At 33.7% G+C, this 26,511-nt stretch overlaps 1 protein-coding gene across 1 annotated transcript; it reads right to left on the bottom strand.

Annotated features, from left to right (window-relative positions):
* Positions 1 to 146: 146 nt before the first annotated feature.
* Positions 147 to 20,551, bottom strand: LOC129216482 (uncharacterized). Its single transcript, XM_054850696.1, has 7 exons — positions 20,470 to 20,551; positions 15,902 to 16,054; positions 14,033 to 14,296; positions 13,824 to 13,949; positions 9,929 to 10,258; positions 4,050 to 4,199; positions 147 to 507 (listed from the first exon to the last, which is right to left on the bottom strand). Exons 1-6 carry the CDS (start codon positions 20,549 to 20,551, stop codon positions 4,084 to 4,086), a joined length of 1,071 nt encoding a protein of 356 aa, XP_054706671.1. The 3' UTR covers positions 147 to 507; positions 4,050 to 4,083.
* Positions 20,552 to 26,511: the final 5,960 nt, after the last annotated feature.

A 26,511-nucleotide genomic window follows, 5' to 3' on the forward strand; every position in this document is an offset into this window, starting at 1 on the left:
TTTAATCAGAGTTTAGTTTCTACGAGAACTTTTATTTTTCAAACTCTTTTCTAGTTAACAATTTTTTTTTCTTTAATTTCACGAAAAACTTGTGTTTAAATGAGAAAGTAGCTGCAAGTGTTTTCTAACTCGAAATCTCTTCGTAATTAAACTTCTTCCATTTTAAAGGAATGTTTCCTTGTATCATTTAGCCTAATACCTTTTAAAAAAAAATCTTTTGCGTAATTTATTAGGATAAGTCTGAATCTTTGGAATTCCGGAGGAATGAATCAAAATGGAGACAAAGAAGGGAAATTCTTCGAAAGTGCAATGAGAGCTAAAGGGGTAAAAACAACTCCATTATGATGTAGACGACAACTTATTCAGGACACAAAATTTTCACACACAATGATGAACGTTTTATAATGAAGAATGAGTCTTTTAAATAATGAATTTGATAAATAGTCCATTTTTTCTTCGGCCGGAGAAATCCAGCTCCGGTGCAGAACACAATCAAAAATCGGAGACCTGAAAAAGAAGAACAAAGTTTTAAGTTGAACACCTTGAATGCGAACGAAATGCTTAAACAAAATTACAAATTCTTATTCGAAGGCTGCGTTATGTGTACTGTGTACTAAGTTTTCGGCCATTCCATTTGGTGGAACGGTACTTTTCCTTTATGTTTTGTTTCATAAATACAAACAAAACGAGCTAGAAATTTTATTTTTGATTTTATTTTTTTCGGTATTAGCAGCAAATAATGAATAATTTTCTATTCAAGGGTTTCCAATTTACTTTGTTAGATAGTTGCCATTATTTTAAATGTGCATTTCTCTTTCAATGAGACAGTACAAAAATCTTTTGTAAAAGTTAATTTCAACTGTAATTACAAATACTTTTGTGCTATGAATAATTTATTACATCCATTATTTGCCGCAATAGTGCTATTATTTTCTGCTGTTTATTTCAAATGAGCAGAATTTCGAGAAAAAACTTTTCTGTTTGTGTAACAAATGGCAATTTGTTTATTTGAGGCAGTGAGAAGCAAAGGGATGTAAGTGGCAAAATTAAAAATTTGGAGATAACCAGAACAAATAGCAGGGGACCCTCTCCTCTATATTGGGGCAGGAGAAAGTACTAATAACCCTGGTAGGTGCTGCTGTACAGCATGATTTAGAAAAAAAAAAAAAAAAATCCATGAAAGCCTACCTATGATGTTATTTTTCGTTTTCCTCAAAACTTGAAAATGTCCTATTACACACCTTTGATTCTCACTGCCTCATTTGTTGTCGCGGTGTTGATTTGCTGTCCTATCTCGCCTTTTAGTTGAAAAAACCGAAATAATATCTCTAGGAGAAATAATATTTCGGTGTTCTATTGTGCATTGAAAATTTGCATAGAGGAAAGACATAGGGAACTCGAAAATACTTTCAGATATTTACATAACTATACAAAGAATTTTGAATAGAAAACGAGAACGAATGTAAGAAACTAACAGAAAAATGTTTTTTCAACTGTAGAAAATGTTTGCACTAAAATGAGTTCCAGATTTAGAGACAATTCAATAAATGCATTATATTTTTGCTATTACTGATATTCTATTATAGCACTTGTTACACTGTATTAAATTTGTTCAATAAAAGTTTTCATAATTAATACACTTTTTGCATAAAATTATGAAATATATAACAAAGCAGGTATGTTTTTGATCCTATTTTGAGAAATTGTCATTCAATGTTCTATGTTACAATAATTTGAATTCTTCGTGTAATTCATCAAACATAATTTCCTCTCCATCATTTTCACTCTCATTCGTTTCTTGTAAAGTATATAAAATTTTCAAAACCACTGTTTTGAAACTAAAGAAATTTCGCACCACTATACCTATCTACCTATAACTTTCATGTGGTACTGCGTTGAAGTTGTGTAATTATTGGCTTTCTATTGATACAAGAGAAAAGAATATTAAAACCTATATGTGATTTTTAGTGAAAGATTTTATAAACCTTTGTGTAAATGCATGCTTTGATCTAATCTAAGCTAATATGTAAAATGAAATTTTAATTTTAATTGCATGCGAAGTGATATTGAGTCAAGGGTCATTGTAATAAGGAGTTAAAATAGTAAAATAATGCTGATTAGATTTATTAGAAACTAGCAAAAATACCCGGCGTTGCCTGGATCAGTAATAATTGTGAAAAACAATCACTACTTTCTTTCGTTTTCTGTTTTAACTGAAAGAACTCAAAACACACCGCTTCGACGTGGTTAAAAATCGAGCTTCTTCCTTACCCATAAAAGTAAAATAGCAGTAAGTATAAAGAACGAAAGAGTATTCATTTAGAAACGAAAGCACAAATTGAAGCATATAAAAATTTGAAGAATTTCAAAACTATGAACTAACAAAAACAAAGATCACTAGGAAAAACCGTGCGCTTTATTTAATTAAATAGTACACACACACACACACACACAAAAACGAAAGAAAGCTTTCTACTGTTTCCCTAAGTGTGCAACGAATTTTTGTAACAATGGGTTTTTTATTTAATCATTTAAATGGGGAAATTACATGAAATTTACTGTTTTCCATCATAACTTTTTTAAACTTAAGTTTTTTAAGAATAAATCATAGCCTAATTTGCTTCCTCATAATGTAGCTATCTATGGTGAAAAAATGGTTGAAATGCGTCCAATAGTTTTGAAGTTTACCCCGGATATACATACATACGTACAGAAGTAGCCATTTATGTATATAGATGAGGATACAATTCCTAAGAAAACAATAAATGTCATGCTTGCTCCAGAGAAGCCTTGATTCAAAATTTCATTAGGATTACTTTTAATATTGCTGTTGTTAGGCAACGAATTTTTGTAACAATGGGTTTTATAATCATTTAATGGTGAAATTACATGAAATTTACTGTTTTCCATCAAAACTTTTTAAAACTAAGTTTTTTAGGAAAAAATTATAGCCTAAGTTGCTTCCTGATAATATAGCTATCTTTGGTGAAAAAATGGTTAAAATCCATCCAGTAGTTCTGAAGTTTACCCGGGACATGCATACAGAAGTAGCCATTTATGTATATAGATTGCAATTGGTTATAATCGAGCTATAGAATGCATTTTTCTGTGAAAACTAACAAGACCGTGCATCGTCAAAATCAAAAGTATGTACGCCGATCTATTTAAAAATGAAAATTATCTTTCATTTTAAACAGTCTGCTAAAATGTCACGTTGAAATTTCACTTTATATCTTGTGTTGTTGCTGATGATTTCAGTTCCATTAAAACTGGCACGAAATCGCGCTGAATCACCATTACCTTCGTACTGAGGATAATGGAGATTACTGCGAGCATTTGGAAGACAATGTGAATATTGGCAATCTAATCTTGTTGGTGATTATTTTTTATGTCTTCCTAAGTCTCAAAAAGAATTAAGCCTGAATAAATGCTATTAGATAGCTTAGTAATACCCGAACAAAAGTCTCTATAACCTTTCAATCCCATTCTTTTCGATGCAACGTCTTCAGCAAAGAATTACATACCGGGGGTCTTCGAATTCCAATGAACATATAGTAATAAAAACAAGTATTTTGTATTGAGAATGTTATCAGTGCACCGTTAATGGGCGCAAATAAAAGTGTTGAAATAAGCAGACCGATTTATGAGCCTAATGAAACCGGTCTGCCTATTTTAGGGTTTTTATTTGTGCCTATTGACGTTGCATTTATTAAAACAAACATAGTGCAGTAAAACCTGTAAAATTGACCACCCTTGTAAGCTGATTACTTGTCTAACTTAACCGCTACTGTCAAGCACGTAATTAGTCCTGGATCATATCATAGCATCCTTTATAAGTTGACCACTATTCTAAGTTGACTACTAAAGTCATGCACTTAGATGGTGAACTTACAGCGGTTTCATTGTAATAATTTGAACAAAAATTTTCTATGCTCAGTCCTGTATTTTCATTTTCAGTGAACCCTAAACGGGATGTTCAGTCCTATAGTCTCATTTGCAGTCACCCTTAATTGGACTCAAAATGTTGAATTTACAGTGCCGAGACTCACCTGAGATTCAGAAGTTGTCAGCGTTTCCGTTTGTTCAGATCATGCATGGTAGCTGGGTATATCGTAGTGAAAACCCATATTGAGAGAAATTGGCATTTGGTGTAGCGTCTGAGTTGCTCTTGACGCGCAGCATAAATGGCTTGCTACGGGCTGCAAGATAAAAACATTTTTTTAGACACTGCTTGCGTACCAATAAACACGAATAATGAATTCATGCGGCATAAGTGAAGTTGTATCTTACTTGCAAGATCAGTAACGAAAGGGGAAGGTAATATTTTAATTCTCATTTAAATAATTGTAAATGAGTATCTTTCTGGAAACTATATAGTGGATCGGAACCCTACTAGCAAAATTTATTGCATCAATCTTGACAGATCTTGATATTATACTGACGGCGTCAATATTGAAGTGTTTCATACTGCATAAAGCTTGCATAAAGATTAAAAAGCAATATTACAATAACAACACGTATGCAACATTGCATTCATCTTAAAATATCAATATTGATATTACCTTACAATAACAACATTGCATAGATGTTGACGCCGTCAAGATGTATTGATTTCATGCTGTCGCCGTCAAGGTAATTAGAACACAATAGAACAGGTGGACCTTCGTTGATACTTGCGCATGTGCACAGTTCTTTCTTCCCAACGTCCTTCGCATTGCTGGCACATCTTCCTCCTTCGACCTACGGTTCAGTCGGTTCAGAGGAGCTGCACGTGGCGTTGGCGTTGCGTTCTTTAGGCTTCGTTAAGTTGGTTGCTTAGTTATTAGTGTGGACAGTGGCGGATTGGTTAAAGAAATCGGCCCTGGCATAAAGGGATATCGCGGCCCCATAGCTTATATAGATACTAATTTTTACAAAAATGATTGGGAAACGATATCACTTAAATATGAGGAAATTATTCAAAAAAATCAAATACTTTCTTTAAAAAAAAATTTAATAGATGGAATTCTTTTCTGTGTTTTAATGGTGAACAATTGATACAAGATAAGCTAAACCTTTGTTTGTTAAAAAAAAAAAAAAAAGGCGATTGTAATAATCTATTTAAGTATTTTTAAGTGCATGCTGCTGTATTGATTATTTCCGCAATGATATCTTCTAACATTACTTCAGTTAGAATAGGGAGGTTATTAGGGAGGCGACCCCTTAATTTTGTCAAACACATGTATCAATACAGAGAAAGATAGGGAGAAGATTGATTTTCTTGCATGTGGGAGTCATTAAATATTAGCATTAGAAAACTAATTGTAAGTTTAACATTGAGTCAGAAATATGGGGTACTGGGGTCTCTCTTCCGGCAAATTTTTCAAATTGTAGTCCTAAAAACGCAATTTTAGATTATCTCTGGTGATGTTAGGGAGAGCGGAGGTTTGAGGGTCCTCCTCCGGCAATTTTTTGGAAGTGAAACTCCGAAATTGCATTTATATATTATCTTCAATTATGTTTGGAAGATGGTGTCCGGGAAAATTTCAAAATATTAGCTCTGAAAACGCAGTTTTAAAAGCTTTTGGGTGATGCTAGGGAAAGGAGAGATTATCGAGCAACATCCATCACCGAGAATTTTTTTGAAATTGAAATCTTAAAAAGGTGATTTTAAGCCTTTTTTTTTTTGATAAAAACTAGGACATCGACAGTTATTCAAAAGTTAAGTTCCAAAAACGAAACTTTTATCGACCTTCGATGATTTTAGGAGGAGGAGTTATGGCGAGGCTCTCCTTGGAATTTTTTCGAAATTTAAACATTAAAAACGAGATTTCTGACGTGCTTTACTGATGTTGACGGAGGGGGAGGACTTTCTTTGAAATTTTTCGATGCTGTAGATGCGAAAACGGAGATATAAACGATCTTTCATAATGTTACTAAGAATAGTGGTGTGTGGTGTTTAGATTTAAATTTGAGGTTTTAATTTAATTTCTGTGAATAGGTCAAAAATTCTTCTGTCATTATGTTATGGAAAAAATAGGGATTTGGGGGTTTTCCTCATTTTTTTTTCAGATTAAAACCCGAAGAAGATCATTTTAGACGATCTTCGATGATATTATGGGAAGGAGATGCTTAAGGGGCCTCCGAAATGTTTTCGACACTGATTTCTGACGCTCTTTAATGATGGGGTGGGAAAGTTTCTTGGTCGATTGCGACGGGAATACTCTCCTCGAAGTTTTTCGAAGCTGAAATCCCAAATACGCTGTTGTAGGCCATCCTTAATGACGTTAAACTAAGGAGTGGAGTTCGGGAGTTTTTCCCAGGAATTCCTTAAAAAGCTAAGTTTCAAAAACGCACTTTAAGCAAGCTTTGGTGACTAAAAAGGAAGATATAAGCTTTTAGATCCCTCTCTTCTCCCCTTTTGGCTACGTCCCAATCTTCTTTTATTTATTTTATTGATAATAATATGAAACACCCTCCAACAGTGTTCGCCTTCAAAAAAAATTTACATTTAGATTTTCCATAATAAAATTTTAAATTTTCAGCCTAGTATTTTTATTTGCTTGAAATGTAAGCTATCTGCGGAACTAGGTAAAGAAAACTTTTCTTGAATTGATCTGGTGCTTTGGTGACCTTAATGACCTTTGTTCTTTTTTTTCACTCTATTTTATTTTAAATATCATTCCTTTTTCACCTCTTGATAAAGTTTTGTTTCTATTTTCAATTCATACACGATTTTTACATTCAAACACTTGGAACTACTGGTGTGACTATTAATTTCAATGTTTTCAATCTCTCTCGCTATATTTTAATTTTTCTCCTAGTTAAACCATATTTCGGGGGCCTGTGTATTTTTCTATATACATAACTCTGATTTTCAGGATGATATTCTTCATTAAAAAAAAAAAAAAAAGGAAAGGTAAATGGTAGAAAAGGTCGGTGTGTCGGCGGCCCCTGAGAATCATATTTTTTTTATTTTATATAATCATTTTTAAACTGAAGGGTCTTCAACCGTGGGTTTGAACCCTTCGAGGGATATTGAGTGAGAGAAACTGAATATTTTATTTTTCGCAAAAGAAAATGTTAGAAACGTTTAGCAGGTCTTTACTTAAATAATCTTTAAATTGCAGAATTTTGGATGCTCCAAACTGTGTTTTAAGATTGCGTTTTCTGTTAAACCTTTATTGAAGAAATACTTTTTGTCACTTTTATTGCAATTGTTATGAACTAGAATTCATATGAATTGCCTTTCATAAGTAAAGTAATGTGAATTGCAATTCATAAATAACATTGAAAAATGGACAAAAGTGTTGCAACTTTTAAATACTGCCCTTGTTTTTCTGTTTTTTATTGCATTACTAAAATGAAATTGGCGACCCATTTCTGAAAATTTGGTATCACTCCCACGGCCCCCTTAGCGACGGCCTTGCACCTTCCATCCGCGGGCTTGAGCCCATGCGTAAAGATGGATTGAAGCTAGAGGATTTACGTAGCGGTATTTACATTTTACTGTTTGTAGACAGGGCAACTGATCGGCCCGATACATGACGATACATGACCGGCCCGTTGCCCGCCGGGTGTATCCGCCGCTAGTTGCATTTTAAAGCAATTGTGAATTGTCATTTATAAATAAAAGCGTCAAAGAGACCAAAAGTATTTTAACTTTTTACGACCGCTAAGGATTCCCTGTTTTTTTTTTTTTTTTCATTTATTTTTTAATACACTACTAAAAATATATTGGCAGCCCCAAAGTCCAACTAACTAAAAGTGAGGCCCTATGCCCACATTAATTTGGAGGCCCCCTGAAGACTGCAGTGTTTGATTTAAATTTTTAATGCACGAATGCACTTTTGGGGGCCTTTTCGTCTAATCACACAACTATGTATAAATCACTTATGTGCATTTATGAATCCTCTTTGGGCCCCCTCATAATCGTGACCAAGTAACTTCGTTACTGGCAGAATGATTAAAAATTCCCCTTTAGAGAAGTTTTTTTCCAATTTATAAGTCATAATTTTTTATTTTTTAAAAATGCATGTATTTTTCACATCGTTGCAATGCTATGCATAATTCTTTAAAAAATGTGGGGCCCCCATAAGAACCTGGGGCCCCAGGCCTAAGCCTAGTTAGCCTGTGTGGTAATCAGGCCCTGGGCAACCCCGTTTCAGAAATCCCCCCTCCCCCTCGCATTCTTGTGGTGACGGCCCTACCTCCCTCCACCCGCAAGCTCTAGCCCATGCGTAAAGAGGAACTGATGCTGTATTTTGCGAATTTGCGTTATTCTAAACACATGCGCGTAATTTTCATTTTGCTGTTAGTAGCAGGCCCGAAAGACTTTGCTGTTAGTTGATCGGCCCCAAGCAGGACCGGCCCACCGGGCAAATGCCCGGTTGCCCGCCGGCTGTATCCGCCACTGAGTGTGGAATAGTATTGTTTTAGGAATAACTTATGAATGACTGATAACTGCATTTGTTTATTAATATAGTACTAAACAAGTCATATCGCAGACGATGTGCGATCAATGTTGGAAATGGCCGAAAATAACGTTTTTCGTCCCTAGACTTTGAAACAAAGGACATGAAGCCCAGAATTTCGTATTATCACTTCGATCTCATGAGTAAGATTAATTTTATTCAATGGTTATTTATGTTATTCTTTAAGATAAATTCATGTGTTTTGTCCATGGGATATTTTCAATGCTGACATTCATTTGGAAATGTACTTTATTGTATTTATTTACTTATTTATTATTTTGCTTTCTTTACTCTTAAATGTGTTATAAAAACTTCCGCAATTGTTCCTAACTAGGCATTTTATGCCTTTATAATACAATTAGAAGCATGAATTTAAAAAATAAGTCAAGTATTACGCAAAACGAAGAAATACTTTTATTTTTTAAATTAAATTGCGAGTACTATTAATACCTTTATATGAATTTTAGATCAGATGTCAGCTTTAAGGAAATATTCTTAGGCTAAAAAACTATCTTGAAGAATAACAGAAATAATTAAAGAATGAAATTCAATTCTCGAGTTTAAAGTGAAAATAATACAAATAAATAAATAGATAAAACACCTTGCAAACGTGCTGATTTCATACTGTCATGTCAATATATCCTGACATTTTCCTGTCATATCAATACGTATGCAATATTACAAAAGCAAGATCATCTTGCCTAGACCTTGATTTCATGCTGTCATGACAACATCTTGATATCCTGTCATATCAATACGTAGGCAAGATTACAAAAGCAAGATCATCTTGCCTAGACCTTGATTTCATGCTGTCATGACAACATCTTGATATTATCCTGTCATATCAATACGTATGCAATATTACAAAAGCAGCCTACCTTGATATTTTCCTGATATTATGCTGCATACACCTTGTCAGTCAATATTGTGGCAGCCTGCTGACAGCATAAATGGAGTAACATAACAACATTGAGGCAGCATTAATGCAAGATGATTTTTCTTGCATGTTAACCTTTATGCAATACTGAGGCAAGATATTTTGCTTACTGGGAAGCAATAATTTTTTTTGTCATACTTTACTCCAAATGAAGGCTTTTGCTATATTTTGGCGCATTGTACTCCAAAATGAACTAAAATAATGCACCATCCTTAATGGCAAACAAATTGACACCAGCTTATGGTGCAATATAGCACAAGTTTTTCAAAGCGAAACCTTGCATTAAAAAGTGCAAATTAACAATGAAAATTGTTTTCGTACCTTGAAATTTAAAAATTTTAATAAAGCTATGCTCTAACTGGGATTAGGTACAATCGGTTAACTGGCGGCTGTATTAGAACGCTTCTAGTTAATGCTCGGGTAAAAAGGTTAGCTTATTCCAATGGGACCTCAAAGTTCTATCCAAAAACCACGATGGAGCCACCAGAAACTGAACTTATACTCAATATGCAACCCAAATGAAAATAAGGTCACTTACAAATAAGCAAGTCCCGATCATGTAATCTAGTGCCACAGAATCTGTCTTCTCCTGGTCCCATTCCATCTTCAGATCCTTGGTCAACACCAATGAAGTCGTCTTCGTTGCAGATTGAACCAGAGGCTCCACCGTCGTGAGGTTGTCCCCAGCTGAAGGCACCGTTGGTTTCTGTTTCCCATTTAATGGAACAGAAATTCTCTTCCACTCTAACACAAGATGTGTAACGAAGATTGCTGAGGTATCGAACTTGACCTTCCGCCCTTGGGCCGTAGTTGAAGCTTCGCACCACATCACTAGGATTACGGAAATATTGAAGACATCCGGCAGGTGCTGCGTGAAGAAAAGAGACATGAAATTCTTTACTATTGGTTCGTTTTGAAAGTCAAATTCCTTACAATTGCCCACTCAAATTGCGAGGGCGTTAAAGGTTATTGTTTTTTACAGTAAGCTATTAAAAACAAACGTTAGCTTGTTCCCTGCGTCGCTTGTGCAAAGGTGTTGTAAAAAAAAAAAAAAAAAAAAAAAAAAAAACCTTTTATGAACTGCAATTTGTCCAGCGAAAAGACAAACCCAATTCCTATAAGCCGACACCTTCGATTAAAAGGATAACGGCGTAGTGGCAAAAAGTTACTTAAAAGCTTGTCGGGATTTTTAAAATGGATTTGGCAGTTTGAAGAAATCACAATTCAACAGTAAGTTCTACCAAAGCTTACCGAGTCTACTTTTCCACGTACCAGCATTGAATTTGTAAACTTACTATATCTCTCTTGTTTAGCTCTAACACTTTTTGTTTAACTTTTCCGTTTTGCGGCACTCTTTGAAGAATGAGTTAATTCTCACGGCACTGTAGTACACATCAATTAAAATATTTTTGTTGATACCGTAGATACTTCGCGGGACTCACTGTGAGAACCTCTGCTCTAAATTATTTTAAAGGTACTTTTTCAGCGGCTAAAACACTTTACGTTCAAAACAAAATTAATTCTCTTTAAATAATAAGTAAAAACTTAACACCTGTTTTTAAAAACCATATGAAGCTTTTTCTCTCAAACTTCTAGGCATTACATTTTTGTTAATTTCTAACTGTCACTGTTTTTAGTAGGAAAATTTTAAATCTAGCAGTTTTCCAATGTGTGGAAACACACAAAATTCAGTTCCTAAGATAAGTTCTTCTCAGTATAAAACAACACAACTGAAGGCGGAAACTAAATAAATAAATAAGTAACAAGACTTTAAACAAGATTTAAAAAGGCTCTTTGTTAGTGAATCCTGCAATCACATTAATGAATGAAACAAAAATGAGAGAAAAGAGAAAATAAAACTCTAATATTTAGACATTTCCAAACAAAATTTAAAAGAAAAAATTCATAGGAAAAATTTAAATTGTAATAAATCTGAATAGGTTTCTCAACAATAAAATTTATCGTAGAAAATATTCGTCTTTAACTCTCTTTTTTGCGTGGAAAAAAAGAAAGGGGTTAAGGTTTCACTTTACCTTGATTCTTTCCATTAATGTTAAATTTAGTAAATTAATGTCAGTGTTAAAAATGCATTTTTAAGTTAACCGTATTTTATCTACGTCTTGAAACAAAATTAAAAAGGTTTTTTTAATCTCTGCAATTTTCTCGATTTTTCAGTATTGAAAAATCACTTTTTAGCCTACTTTCCCAGTAAAAGTCAGAGAAAGAAGAAAAAAGCATGAAAGAAGGCTTAATGCATCTTAAAAATATCCCCAAAAACAAAAAAAAAGTCAAAAATAAATAAATTAGTAAGATAAATATTGAAAAATTAAAAATTGGAAAGTAGGGTATTGAGATGGGGAAAAATGTCTGTCGGTCTGTCTGTCTGTCCCCCCCCCCCTAATAACTTTTGAATGATAACTTTGATTCGAAAGAACTTTTTTTTGTTCGAAAGATCTCGGCGAGGACACCTCATTCCCGTATTTTACTTTTTGATTTGAACTATTTTTTGTTCAATTTTGAACAGTTCAAAAAAACTTAACGTTAGCGCCTACGGTAAAATTCAAGGCACTTCCGAACTGTGAGGCGAATTTGCTTCAAACAAACTTTGTAGGAAAAAGCGTTTGATGAAAAACTTGTATATAAAATATCTTTTTGATTTGAACAATTTTCCGTTCAATTTTGAACAGTTCAAATCCCTTAACATTAGCGCCTACGGGGAAACTGAAAGTCAATGTAGATTCCGCACTTAAAGGCGGATTTACTTCAAACAAATTTTGTTGGAAATAGCTCTTAACGACAAACTCTCCACTCCGAGAATTATGGGGCACCTGACTCCGACTCCTTTGCCCGACAATTGGTCGGACTCCGACGCCTCGACTTCGACTCTTGATTTCGTAGTTTTTGCAAAACTTTATACACGGAGGACAAATGACTGACTCCGATTCTTAAAAATTCGACTCCGACTCCTTTATCTCAAAATGAGATTGACTCCGACTCCGCAGCTATGGTTTTAACTGTGAAATAATTATTGCTGATATGACTTGTTTTTATTTTTACGCTAAAGTTTCAATTTAGGTACTCAGTTTTTGGCGAATAAACTCGAAGTCATTTATGTTTCTACATAAAGATATGCGCAGACGATTTTTTTTTTTTTTTTTTTGACAAAGAAAATTATTTTTTTAAGTTGACATTTTATTGTTTCTTTTTTTTTTTCTTGTTTTGGTAAGTGCATTAATTCATTTAAAAAAATGTTTTTGGCAATAGGGGAAAAAGAAACGATTTTTTTTGTTTGATATGATGTATTTATTTTAATGAGCTTATTAATTTTAATTATAATTTTTTCGTTTTGAAAGCTGTTAAAGATTTTTTTTCAATGGAAAAAGTGTATTAGCTGCTTTGTTTGAAAGTTGCTGTTTTTTTTTTTTTTTTTTTTTTTTTTACGCATCTAATTTTTTTAGATGAGTGAGGAATATTTTATTCCTAGAAATCAGCTTAAAGTATTTTAAAAATATGTTTGAAATAATTTGCGATTTGAGCTATTTTGGAGAACATTGATCAGGTACTAGAAAGTGGTATAGGTATACGGGAAAGTAGGCTAGTCTAGTTCTAGACAGAACTTCTTGTTGTGTTACTGCTCTTGTAGATAATAGGAAATGAATTTCCCCCCTTTAGGTGCATGTATTAAAAATTTGTGAAAATTCAAAAAAAAAAAAAAAAAAAAACCTTTAAGAAAAAACAAGTTTAAAAAAAAGTACATATTCTGAGTCATAAATTCGTGCAAATACTAATATTAAGTTTGTTGAACCGATTAAAATTGCACAAAAGACTTCAAATAATTTTTTTTCTTTTAATTTTAATCGAACAATTCCATTTAGAGTTATTGTGAAGTGGGGTGTACAAACAGCCAGCCAGACCGATCGACATATATATTTCATGAAAGTATGTTAATAAAAAGTTAATGCATTATTTTAACACTACTCTTTATGTTATAGTGCACAAAAAGGTTTGCCTTTTTTTTTTGTTTCTGAATTTAATGATAACAAAACAATCTCTCTCTCTCTACAAATTAGGTCAAATTTTTACTGTTGAAGTTGTTGTTGTTGTCGTGAGCCAGCTAGGCTGGCAATTGGGGGTACGCTGTTTTACTTTCCCAACTGTACCGTAGTATGGTGTGAAGTCCGACTTCTACAGTACACACTTACCTTAAGGACCCGTTTATAGGGTAGGCAACCATTCACAGCTTAACAACACATTCAGACAAAGAAAGGACAAGAGAGTGAAAGCACGTCCATGCCCGAGCCGGGATTCGAACTCGGACCTTCCTGCCGCAGTCAGACTTCTCTGACAAGGCAGGCGGCACTGTTGAAGTTCACGAAGTTATATTGTATAAATATATGCATGGTGTTCAGTCTATCAAAAGGAATATAACTTACCCATGTTAAGACTTCCACATTCAATCATCGAAATCTTGATTTTCCATTTCCTCGACATTTTGTCTCCGTTACTGACTACGCTGAGTACAACAGGATTTCCAGATCCCCGACCCATATCGACATACACTGCAAACGAAAAATAATTTATAATTACTCTTGCGCAAGGTAGAGAGGAAAAAAAAAGGCGCTAAGGTAATTTCGCTACTTACAGTGTTGTCCTTTATTTTCTCCACAAAGAATGGGCAATCGTTCTCCAACGGTAGTCCTCACCATGAAGGAATCTGTTGTGCAAAGTCCCGTATCGTCTGGCTCTGACAGAAAGAATTCGTGCATGTCTAGCCGTAATTGACAAACGTTGTCTGGCTTTTCGATGGTCACTTGGCAAGTATCAGTTCCATTCTCCTGGTTCGGATAGTTGCGATTCACAAACACAGTTTCATTTTGGCTAGTGATGTCTCCGCAAGTGAATTTAGCTGGTTGAAAGAAGAAAAAGAAATAAATAAAAATAAAAAACAATAAAGTAAATAATAAAACAATTTATTTAATTTGTAATGTTAAAAATTTAAGAACGTAATAAAAAATGTATATGACTGATGATTCTACTCCGTGAGGTTTTCGGTAATGTAACTCTAATAGTACTTTAGTACTTTTACAATAAGCACTGATAAAATTTAAGTTTTGATCTTTCATCAGTAAAAGTTCTATTTCGTGAGGTTTTCTGTATTATATTTTATACTTAAAAGTGTGCTCTTTTCACAGCGACAAATGTTTTCAGCTGTATTACCTTTTTTCGTGAGTTATATTAGCCTATTATAGTTTTATCAAAATTGTTTCTTTACAAAAACGGAGCAAAATGCTGTTGTCCTGGCACGTCAGTTGATCAGAGAAAAATATTTCTCAGATCACACCCTTGAATAAAATTTGCATATCAGCTTTTCATCAGGCGTAACGTATTAGGTCATTTAATAACTTACGATTTCTAAACATTTAGCGTAGTTTTTGTAAAGTTAAAGTAATGTGCATTAAAAAAAACTTTAACATTTTCTTTTTAAACGAAAAAAGCATTATTTCATACTGATCTAACACAATTAATTTTGTTTACATTATTTATTGAAAGTGAAAAAAAATGAAAGCTTTCTGATTTCATCTATTTCTGAGAAAGAGGCACTATTAAATTCATACCACTTCCTCTTTCAATAAAAAGGCACACTTCATACATACGATAATAATGAAGATGAAGTAACTTCGTATTCAAAGTAAAACATTGCGAATTTCTGGAGGTAAAAGACAGTCACAATGTGCGTCAAAATCAAGATTTCTTTTAAGCTCGAAACCCGACCTTTTTTTTTTTTAATTTTATTTATTTATTTTTATTGTTATTTTTTTAAATTTTTAAAATATACATACATACACACACACACACACACACACACACACACACACACACATATATATATATATATATATATATGTATATTATAAAATTTTAAAAAATAATAATAAAAATAAATTAATTAAATTTAAAAAAAATGGTCGGGTTTCGAGCTTAAAAGAAATCATGTTTTTGACGCACATTGTGACTGTCTTTTACCTCTAGAAATTCGCAATGTTTTACTTTGAATACGAAGTTACTTCCCTAGCCGCGAAACATTTGTATAAATATTTTTCTTTCTTCTTCTTTTTTTTTTTAATTATTTGTGCGTTCCAACGTTGTTCGCTTTCTTTTAACTACCTTGGTTTCGCTTTCCTTATATAACCCAGGCACTTAAGAAAGGTATTTTTCTATTCGTATCTTTAACAGTAACATCTTTAAAATAATATTTAGCATTTTAAACTAAATATTATTTTATTATAATCATAATTTGTATAAATATTTAAGATTTTTGTTGCGCTCTTTGCTTTGCAATTGCAAAATATATACTTTGCAAATTCTCCATCGCTTTTCAAAACGAAACCCATTAAAGTAAGATACTGAAAAGTTCCTGAACTAGCTTTTTCTTTAGAATATAGTTTGTAACACAACCATCATAACATTAAAAGTAAAACTCACTGCTTTTTTTTAGCACCGAAAAACTTACAGAGGCAGCAAGTACTGAGTCCTCGAGCACAGGTTCCAATATTTGTTCCTTTCCTTCGTTCACAATCGTTGGCATCACTCAGGCAGATACCCTCGTCACCAGAGATTCCTTTACACGGGGAATTCTGGTATCGGATGATAGTGATCAGGTCACCTATGCGAAAAAAAAATCGAAGACGGATATATTACAATGCATTAGAATATAGTTTGTACTGTGTACATGCATATGAGTTGTTGAGAGCAAAAGTAGTGTCAGTCAATTGTGTGGTGTAACTCAATCAAGTGGTGTAAGTAGTAAAACATGATTTTGAGTAATTTAATGGTTTTGGAGTCACTTTTAAACAAAACACTACTGCTGTTCCGTTTTATTATTACTGTCTATCAGCACATGGTTGAGCCTTGACTTACTCCACTTCCGCGCAAAGCAGAATGAGGTTAGAACCAACTTCTGATGGTGTAAATATAAATGATAAAAAAATTGACTTAGCACCTTTTTTGCTCTCAACGGCTCATATAATGAGCATTTTCCATATTCTGACAAGCGACTTATGTAATGCCCAAGTGCAATGGGTGTATTTTTATTTATGTTTTCGTTTTATTCAAAAATTTAACTTGATTGATACAATATACGTATAATCTAAATATGATAGTCTGTTAATGCAATGAAGTCATGAATAGATTAACAGAAGACATACAATTCATTTACTACATTGATGGGTATTTCGGTGTAATATTAGTTTAGTTTCTTTATTTGTTTTTAATTTAAGAATATGTTTTTAAAAAATTTCGATAGTACTGAATTGAAGAAATGCTAAAAAGGAGAAGGAATTGAAAGTGCCAAAGACTGATATTGTCAAGAAAAAAACTTTTGATTTCTTTTTTTAATTCAAGGCTTGTTAAGGAGACACTAAAATACTTAAATAAAATAATGTTAAACTCTGTCAGCACACATAATTTAAACATTGAAGTTTTGTACCTTCGATACTATTAAACCTGTTAAACAAGGGGAAAAAGATTTTTGGGAAATTACGAGGAGTGTATTCCCTTTACGAGGAGTGCATTCATTGAATAAAGACTTCTCAAATTACGTGGCGAAAGCCAGTATAAATATATTAGTGAGAACTTTGTCCAATGTTCGTAAAGTGGAAATTACTGGATTTGAGAACTCAAACTGGAAATCTTTGATCTAATTACACAATGACGTTTTCAGTAGTTATAAAGGAAGGTAATGCAGTTTCTTTTTTATTTTGATCTTTTTTAAATGAATGAAAAATAGTCTTACAAAAGGCATTAAAAATCATTATCGTACTACTTTTGATGACTTTAACATGATTGCCGTTTTTGAACATGATAGTTATTCATGTATAACATCAAACAGAAATTTAAAACTTTCAGGAAACTTTTAAGACAATGCAAAATCTGAGTATAATATTAAAATCTTCAGAAGAAATTTAGAAGAGGTTTAGAAGAAAAAAGTTTTGCACAGTTTTAAAAATCAATTTTGAGTTGTATCTTTTAGTGAATACTAAAATTTCTGTATGAGGTTGAAAAGATTGGACTTTGAATTAAAAGTATATGTTATTGTTCTTTTCCTAGGAGACTTTTATGAACAAAATGATATCAAAACGTGAAGAAGTGAGATCCAAAATTTTCCCGATTAGTTCCGAAATAATAAAAAATCTTAAAATGTAATAGAAAAGGCGATTTTTCTTCAACTGCTGGACCACAGTATTTTAGTATTGAGAGCAAAAATGAGCTTCCAGATTCTGGAAAAAGTATTTCTACCGAACATTTCAGCTGCAAAATTCTAGTCTAACCGAGAATCGTTCAATGTGGCAATAGGAGCTCTCTTTTTTTCCGTGAAAACACAGTGAATTCCACTGTGTATGTCAGTGAGTGCCTGTAAAAGCACCTGTTTCCATTTATACAAAATCACAAAAGTTCTGTACGCTTCTAATCTGATTTATGTACTTCACATTGCGCAAAATTGCTAGATATTGGTTTTCTTCAAGGAAAAGAAAGCTGAATTGGCTGAAAAAATAATCTAACTCTCCTAATGATCTTGATCTACGTCTATTGAATGTTATTCGGTTCTTTAAGCAGATACTTAGTAAACATGGTAAATGTCCTTAAAAAATTTACAACTTACAAGAAATTATGGTTGCAAGGGAGCGAAGAAGTTTAGAACTAACTGTGCAATAATTGATATGCAGTATCAAGCAGAGTGTGAGATATTTTTCTCAAAAATATTTAATAAATTCATACTGTTTTTTTTTTCTGTTATGAAATAAGTGCATTTTCAAAATTATACGCAAAAAATTGTCTTAGTATCTGCAAATTTTCAGTGTTATTCGCCATCAAAATATGTAAAACTTTCTGGGGCCAGCTTTATTATTAAGGTGGGACTTTAAAAAATAACATATACTAAAAATTAAAGAAGAAATTGTGTATATTACGGGGTGCTCTTTTCGAGGGAAAGTCAGGGCCCAGACTGTACCACTGAATCTTTTAAGATGTGCTTTAAAGGGAATTAGTCTTGACTTGAGGGGAGTTTTTTATAATGAGCTCTTGGAGGGAATGGATAAATGAACCTTTTTTTTCATTCTAGTAAGTGAATTCTTTGCCACATTCATGATAATTTATTAAAGAGTTGATTGCGTTCCAAGCAACAATCATATAATTAAGTATAGGTATTTTCCCGTTCAAATAGGAATATTTTGTAAATAAAACTATGGCAGAACCTAGGAATTCCGCATTTGAGCATAAAAATAACCTGTATGAGAGAAAGAGAAAAGTAACTTATTAAGTGAAATTCAATCTCTCAAAGAATAAAGTAAATAAAGTAAGAGTAAATTTCGACGTGATTAATTGTAGTAGTTGATTTATGAATGTGGAGTTTCTTTAAAACTATTTGGAATTTAGATTAATTGAACAGTGAAGAGATCATAAGTACATGCCTCTTTGAAGTAAAGTCTGAAATATCTTATATATAACTAAATGCTGACGTCAAGAAAAACTTGGCATTTAGCGTTGTGTGCCAATTAGAAGAACAAAAATTTCATTCAAAATATGGAAGGAAACTAAGCTTATCTGAGAAGATTATGCTCACTCCTACCACGTCCTTCATTTACGCGTATTATGCCGGGTCAGATCTAATCTTAGCTAAATAGCTAGACGACATTTTACTGGGAAGATACAATTAATTTCAATAAATCACAATTTTTGTATCCATACTAAAGTATTGCTAGAATGGCAAGATTAATCGCCAAGCATATGACAGGATTTGTAGACTTAAGTACGAAGACTGTTGTTGTTTTTGTCTCATCCCTCCTAGTACAGGAAAGTTTACATTTGGTCGAAGGCACCCCATGCTTTATAATCAAATCGTAAATTTTTCAACTGTAGGTTACTCAACTGCATAATGAATATGCCGATACAATGTAGAAGGTGAGCAGGAGTAGCAGTTAGAAAACAAGTTCGAAGGGGAAGAGCCGCCAATAGCCAAAGAGAGCCGTTTTTAGTCAGTTTGATTTCCGGGCCCATAATCGTATACACGGGGGTCAACTGGTCACCAGAGGTGTCCTGGTACCCTCATAACCACAAAGAAACAAACGTTAATACGAAATTGACAAACTCTTCAAGTTTTTTGTACTTTACTTTCTTCTTCATACTCTTCGCAACGTATTTTTACTCATAATTTCTGAAAATTTCCTAAAGTGAACACCTGGGAGCCTTCCTGAGCGTAATGTTCTCAGTGGTATTATGGTAACCCCATTTCTGAAGCTCTGCGTACAGCTATGTCAGGCCCCAGTTCACCCATAAAACGTACAAGCTCATATAACTCTGATTTCTAGCCCCCCCTCCCGAGGGCAGGGCCCCTGGTTTCTAGGGGTTCTTAGGATGACATGAACTCTCGTCGGCCCTGCATGGGGAGCATACCTTTTCCCTTCAAGAAAACTCAAGCTCTTTCAATGTCCAGCTCTAAATCATGCCATTGGCTGATTACGTCTGGCTCCCCGCAGGTAAACGATTGCCCCAGACATTTGGCAGTGTATCAGTGATGAGCCGAGAGAATTGGCCAAGAAAAACTCGACGTAGTGCATGGATAATAATACACTCTTCAGATTGAGTAAGAAAATGAGAAACTCGGGAGATTGCAGATTTGCTTTCCTAACGAGTGAATCGGTTACTTCGTTGCCTTACGCTTCATCATGTCATAAATATTTTGGAGGTGTTTAGATTTGTGTATAGTCCTAGTTTTGTTGATAGTCCTAGTTCAGTTAATTTCGACAAAATGTTCAGGTTAGATTTACCAGTAATATTTGACCAGTTTTTAAGAAATTGGACGGTGGTTCTACTCTCTGAAAGTATCCAAACATCAATTTTCTTCGATTGCTGAGAAAAGCCAAGTGCTTTATTAATTGCCATAATAGTATGAAGACTTGAGTAAGCATTAAAAAAAGTGAATTTGTAAAATAACCCCAAATTTTTTTTCAAACCTCACTAATCCCTTCATGGATAATTAGTAATTCATTCTTTTGAGCTCACAAGTAACTAAAACTCACTTACCAAGGTTAGCAGGCCTATTTTGTCCATGAGCGTAATGCAGACAAAATATCAAAAATGTGAAAAATCCTATTTGTCGCCACATTTCCTATTTTGTAGTTACTGAAAAAGAAAAAGTAGACGCCTTAACATAAATGCAAAAAAGTAAATAAATAAATATGATTGCATATATTACAAGTGTAAGTCAAAATCTACGTAAATCTTAAAAAAAAAAAAAAAAAAAAAAAAAAAAACTCCCTGCCAAATGTAGGGCAATGAGTTTATTGCTGTCAACTGTCCTGAGTGAACTTGTATCACAACAATAGATTATAATTCGACAATCAAAAGTTTTGAAAAAGAAAAAAAAAGCCATTAAATTTTTAAATTACTTTTTACTATTTACTTGCTTTTTGAAAACCTTCTATTAAATTCAAAGTCAATTTTTTGCAATTAGATGCATAAAAGAAAACTCCTTGCAATTGCACCTCTTTTGTTTGGAGGAGGGGGTAAGGTGGAGGCGGGGGTAAGTTCCCCCATACTTTCTTTTGTGTGACGGAGGGGTGGATGGGAGTGCAAGGGGTACTCTCCTCTTCACTTATTCCATAAAGTTCATTTTTTCTGGTTTTATTCCAAAAGAAAAATTTCCCTTAATCAATATGTGAATGGGTGGATTCTGAAGTTCAGTTGACTGTAATATAATTGCTCTTTTGGCCAAAATGCGCATCCCAAAAGCAATTTTCTTTATATAAGAGGAGTAAAATGTTTTTTGAACAAAACTAAAATTTCTTCACGTGTGTGTGCATTATGATGGTATATCGGGGGTCTATATCATGGGTGCAAGTTTGGGGATGTGTTCAAGACGGAAAATATTTTGAGTCCCCCCCCCCCCCATACACACATGCGTGCTTAAGGAAAAATTTACGATCATAAATGTTGTAGATTTTGAGTATGGCAGTTTTGGAATCTGTGTTTACTTTGAATTTTTCACTTTTGACTTTTCTAACAATATGAACCTAGTAGTTTTAATTGTAATATTTAAGAGTTTTGATATCGTAGTTCCAAAAAACACCAATAATTGGGGGTCTGGGGGCTCTCCCCGAATTCAAAAACTTCAAATTTTTTAAATTGAAGTCTAAAAAGCACAATGATAGACCATTTTGGTAAAGTTCAGGGAAAGGGGAGGTTCAGGGTATTAAAATCACAATATTGGGTGATCTTCAAAAATATTATAGCTGGCTCTCCCCGAAATTGAAGCTTTAAAAAAGAAATTGTACTCCCTCTTTCATAACATTTACACGCTTTTTGAATGCATTATCGAAGGGACGGAGTTCAAGAACTCTCCTTCGGCAATATTTCGAAATTGAAGTTCCAAAAACGCAATTTTAGGCGTAAAAGCAATCGGGGCTCCAAGCCATTAGTTTTTCTGCCAATCTTAAATCTTTTTATTGCAGCAATAAAATCGCATTTGACATAAGATTTTCACTTTTGCAACATAAACCAGTTTTGATCGGAAAGTCTCCCCAAGATAGCGCGAACAAACCAGAAAAGAATGAAAGGTGGGGGAAGGGTATGGGCGATTAATGAACTGGCAAATGAGAAAAAAAAAACGAAAGGACACACACCTCCAAAAGCACGTTGTAAACAAAATAAGCTCATGGCGGAAAATCAAGAGAATGTCCATGTAAATTCGTGGTTATGGAAAGATCCTGCAATTAAAGCATATTTTTCGAACACTCAATTTTTCTTTTTTTAGTAAAAACTGAAGGAAAGTAATAGAATTTCTTTCCGTCCCGACCTCCGTCTTGGAAATTTTGTCCAAGACGGAAGGTCTTGCACCCATGGTCTATATTCCCTTCCTGCGAAACTAACCGTCTAACACGCTGTTTTCCCAAAATTTGTATACATTTACCCTACCGTCGTTCCTACAACAGTCAACTGACTTTACCCCCCCCCCCCTCCTACCCCCAAGAAATATTATTTTTTTGCACTTTTTCTGTATACCATGGTGTCAAAAAGTATGAATTTTATGACACCTTCGGGGGGCAGTCGCGGATACAGAGGGGGATCATGACCCCCCCTCAAAAAAAACCACGAACGTTTGTTTTAAAAAATAAAAAAACTTGATCAAAAAAAAATTTTTTTTAAAAATTCAATATTTTTTGGGCATTACATGAAGGGGTGGATACAAGGAGGGAAGGGGGGGGGGGTAATGTGGGGTGCAACCTCCTTCGCCCCGGAATCTGCGAAATTTCTTTGTAGTAGTTATAAGGTTCATTGCATTTGAGTAGCGAAAATGACTGCTTGAAAAAAAAAAACTGAACGGAACCATAAGAAAAAGGAAATCATTTTTTAATTCTTTTTTTGGGGGATAATCTCATTTGCTATTAATATATAGCTTTGCTTGAGACAGTCTTTCTTTGGCGCTGTTTTCAGGCGCCAGTAAACTGAAGACTTTCTTGGCTGGGAACTTTCTTATAGTTTTTGAAAATTTCAGAGTGTCTTCAAAAAATTTTACTTAAGTCCACTCTCAGCCCGGGCCATGACCCCCCCCCCCCGAAATGAAATCCTGTATCCGCCCCTGGCTGGGGGGGGGACTCCCGCAGAAATGTTTCAGACACTGTAGCCTCAGGCCCGTAGCTTAGGGGGGTAAGGAGGGAGTGATTTCCTCCCCGTCCTAGCTTTGAGAAATCAACGCATTTTTATTAGGTGGGAATGGTTCTTTTTTTTTTTTTGAGAGAGAGAGAGAGAGAATTTGTATTGAGTTTCATTACAAATTGAGTTGTTATTACTTTGATCCCCCCCCCCGAAAAACCTGAAATGAAGGGTCTGTGGGCTGCATCAGAACCAGGGCCCAAATCCAGACACAAATCATAAATAAAATTTCATTGTCCAATGTATGATAAAAGACGTTTTTAAGCGCGTCACAAGAACTAAATACAAATATAAAACGAACATTTAGACTTTTCCTTGTTGTCAGCATAATATGTAATATTTCCATGAATAATTAATTTTTCAGTCTTAACTTCTTCAACTGTCTGGACCCACTTTTTACATAATTTTGCAGAGAGGGAAACTTCATCCTCTCCAAAGATTTAAATGAGTTTTTTTTTTTTTTGATGAAAACCGAAATTTTGTCTTTGAAGATCACATTGCCGATGGAAATCTTAGCCGAGGAATCTCCATTAAAGGTAAAGAATCATTGACCTATTCAAGTTCAAGGACGCTCCTCACGGCTCGTTGCTTCCGGAAACAAGATTCTTGTGAGTGGAGTCACGTGCGGCCTTCTGACATCCCCAAGGCAACTGTTTTTCTTCCTCATCCAGAAATACATTTTTCTCTACGAAGTAGTTTAATCAATATGAAAGGAATCTCCCGATAATTTTGTGAAAGGATGTTTTTGCTGCTTTCAGCATTTTATAAAATTTTTTAAACATTGTTTTAGTTTCAAATTCAATTATTTATTTTCTTATGTATTACTTTAACTTTCATAATAACATACTCGTGTATAAAAGTAATATTTTTGTTTTGTTCCTTTATTTTTAATTTATTCACTTTTTATTATTAATGTTATTTTCCATCTATGTTATTAATAGTGCTCACTGTTTGTTTATTTATTTCTTTTTGACTCAACATTGAAAAAAAAGCATTTCACACCAGAATTAAAAATAATGTAAAAATTTATTCTGAAAATATGTACTTTATTAATAGTTTTGAAGAGTGGAAAACCCGCAGAATTTTTTCAAAGGGAATTTTTTTTGACTTACAGAAATGTCAAATAACATGTTTCCTTTGTTTACTTTTCTCTCTTCTCAACATGCTTAGCAATTTGAAAAAATATATATATTTATTTGTGAATTAAAAATAATTGTAATAAATTTTCATGTAAGTATCTCTTACAATAAATACTTCAAAAACATTATTAAGTTATAAAATATCGTCTCAGGTATTTTTTAAATTCATTCATTTCAGAGTTAAAATGAAGATGAATGTACTGAACCATAAAATGTGATGTAAGGGCAGCCATTCATTCATAGTTTAAGGTCTTTCAAAACCGTTGTGTTTTAAACATGCACTAAATATTCCATGATTAACCATAATGAATACATATATTATATCATATATATCGTTTCTCAAATGTTTCTTCTTTTTTTGTTACAGCTTGATAACTTTATGAATAGTTCATCAAATTTCACAAGTAAGGCATGATTCACAAACAAACAGAAATCTCACAATACGGCGGTTCTTCAAAAAAAAAAAGAAAAAAAAATCAATTTATTCTTGTTTTTAATGCGCATTACTTTAATTAGGCTTATAACTCAGTTGGTTAGAGCGTCGTGCTAAAAGTGCAAATAACTCTTTTGACTTACTATCAATAATAAACGATTCTGCCTTCTGAATCAAAGTCAGCACTTGAAACAAACGTCAAAACAATTTTACATTGAAACATGTACTCATAAACTTGTTCTAATTCGATTTGTTTTATTTGTATCATCGTGAAGAGGAAGACAAATAAAAATCACAACTGCAAGCAAACAAAATATCTTAACAAAGATGAATAGATGCTTTTTTGAATTCTTGTAGTCCAAAACGATTTTTCTGTTTCAATTTTACCTTATGTTCAAAAAAACAAAAATTTATACAATAAAATATTCCAATAAATTTTACCTCATATGTAAATTATTCGAAATGGAGGAAAAAAAATTCCAAAAGAAGCTCAAGATCCCTTCTCCTTATATAACGTAAGAGAACTACATAGAAATTTAATTACATGTCAAACAATAAAAAAAAATAATAATAATTCTTAAAATCCCTGTATCAGAATACACCATGAAGTAATCACTACTTACTCAAAAGACGTCAAAGAAAGAGAAAGACTTTTAGCAGAAGTGTCTGGCCGTTTTGAGGAGTTGTCTGACAGCAATAAATGTTTACCCAGAAAGCAATCGACACGATTACCCAAAAATTGTCAACCACCTGAGAAGAGGGAACCACTCACCTAAACTGAAAGCCTCCTCTTCACAGCACTGCCAAACCCTGTTGTGTGGGCCGATTATAGTCACACAACCGCGAAAAGCAATTGCAAAATGCCTCGCAAACGCGGAAGTATGACCTGACCTTCCTGAAGACTGGATCGCCTAGAGGATCCAAAATCTTCCTCCGGATCTACCCTCCCCGATACTGGTTCCAGCCAGTCATCCACGAACCAAGCCGGTCGTTGAACTGGCTCCTCGGGGTCAGGTTGGTAGCCCCCAGCATCGAGCTGACCTCCAAGGTACTCCCTACAACAAAGATGGATACATGCCGTGGAAACAGGGAGTGAGTACCCCACTTTTCAAGGACCTGAAATATTTCGCAGTGAAATGGATGTCAAGATTTTTTATTTTTATTTTTTTAGTTTACTGTGATTGGGAACGAGAAAAATGTGACGGAGCGTTCACTTCTTATGTCTGGCATAACAAAGGAATGAAGACTTGTTTTTTTTTTTCTTTCTTTTTTCATCCAGTTGAGCGACTGTGCAAGTTTTTCCACACATTTATACCTTTTTTTTACGAGTCGCAAGGAATCTTGTTTACGCATTCTTGCTTTCCTGTTATTGAACCTTGGGTGTCACAAACAAAAGTTGCTGATATTTGTAATACTTTCTCTTCAAAACTGCTGCAGCGAGAAAAATAATAAATCTTTTTTATTTATTTATGTATTACTCTGAGAACAAAAACACTGTGAAATAACGTGTCATAAAAAATATGAAATCATATCATATTGACAAGGTATATTAAGGTACAAGTTTGCTTTAATTTGGTATTTCGTCAGTAAAATTTTGTGTTTTTTTTTATTGATTTGAATTTTTAGTATGAATTTATTACGTAATATGTGTTATTTGAAATTTTCTGCTGTCTTTCTTCTTTTGCTGTACCTTCTATTTTTGTAAAAGTTATTTGTACATTTACAAATTTAAGGAATGAGTGAAAATGACACTCGTGTTACTGTGGAAGTGACAGCAAATGATGTAGGTCACGGACTCTCATCCTATGCTCCTTTTGAACACTGATGTAAAATCTCCCCCTC

The sequence above is a fragment of the Uloborus diversus genome, chromosome 2 (genome assembly GCF_026930045.1).
Source record: "Uloborus diversus isolate 005 chromosome 2, Udiv.v.3.1, whole genome shotgun sequence".
NCBI lineage: Eukaryota > Metazoa > Arthropoda > Arachnida > Araneae > Uloboridae > Uloborus > Uloborus diversus.

Excerpts from the sequence above, each read along its gene's own strand:
- LOC129216482 (XM_054850696.1), bottom strand. The coding sequence starts at position 20,551 with ATGTGGCGACAAATAGGATTTTTCACATTTTTGATATTTTGTCTGCAT. Across the intron at positions 14,297-15,901 it reads ACTCAGTACTTGCTGCCTCT|CTAAATTCACTTGCGGAGAC; the intron begins GTAAGTTTTTCG and ends TCTTTCAACCAG. Across the intron at positions 13,950-14,032 it reads AGAAAATAAAGGACAACACT|TGTATGTCGATATGGGTCGG; the intron begins GTAAGTAGCGAA and ends TTTCGTTTGCAG.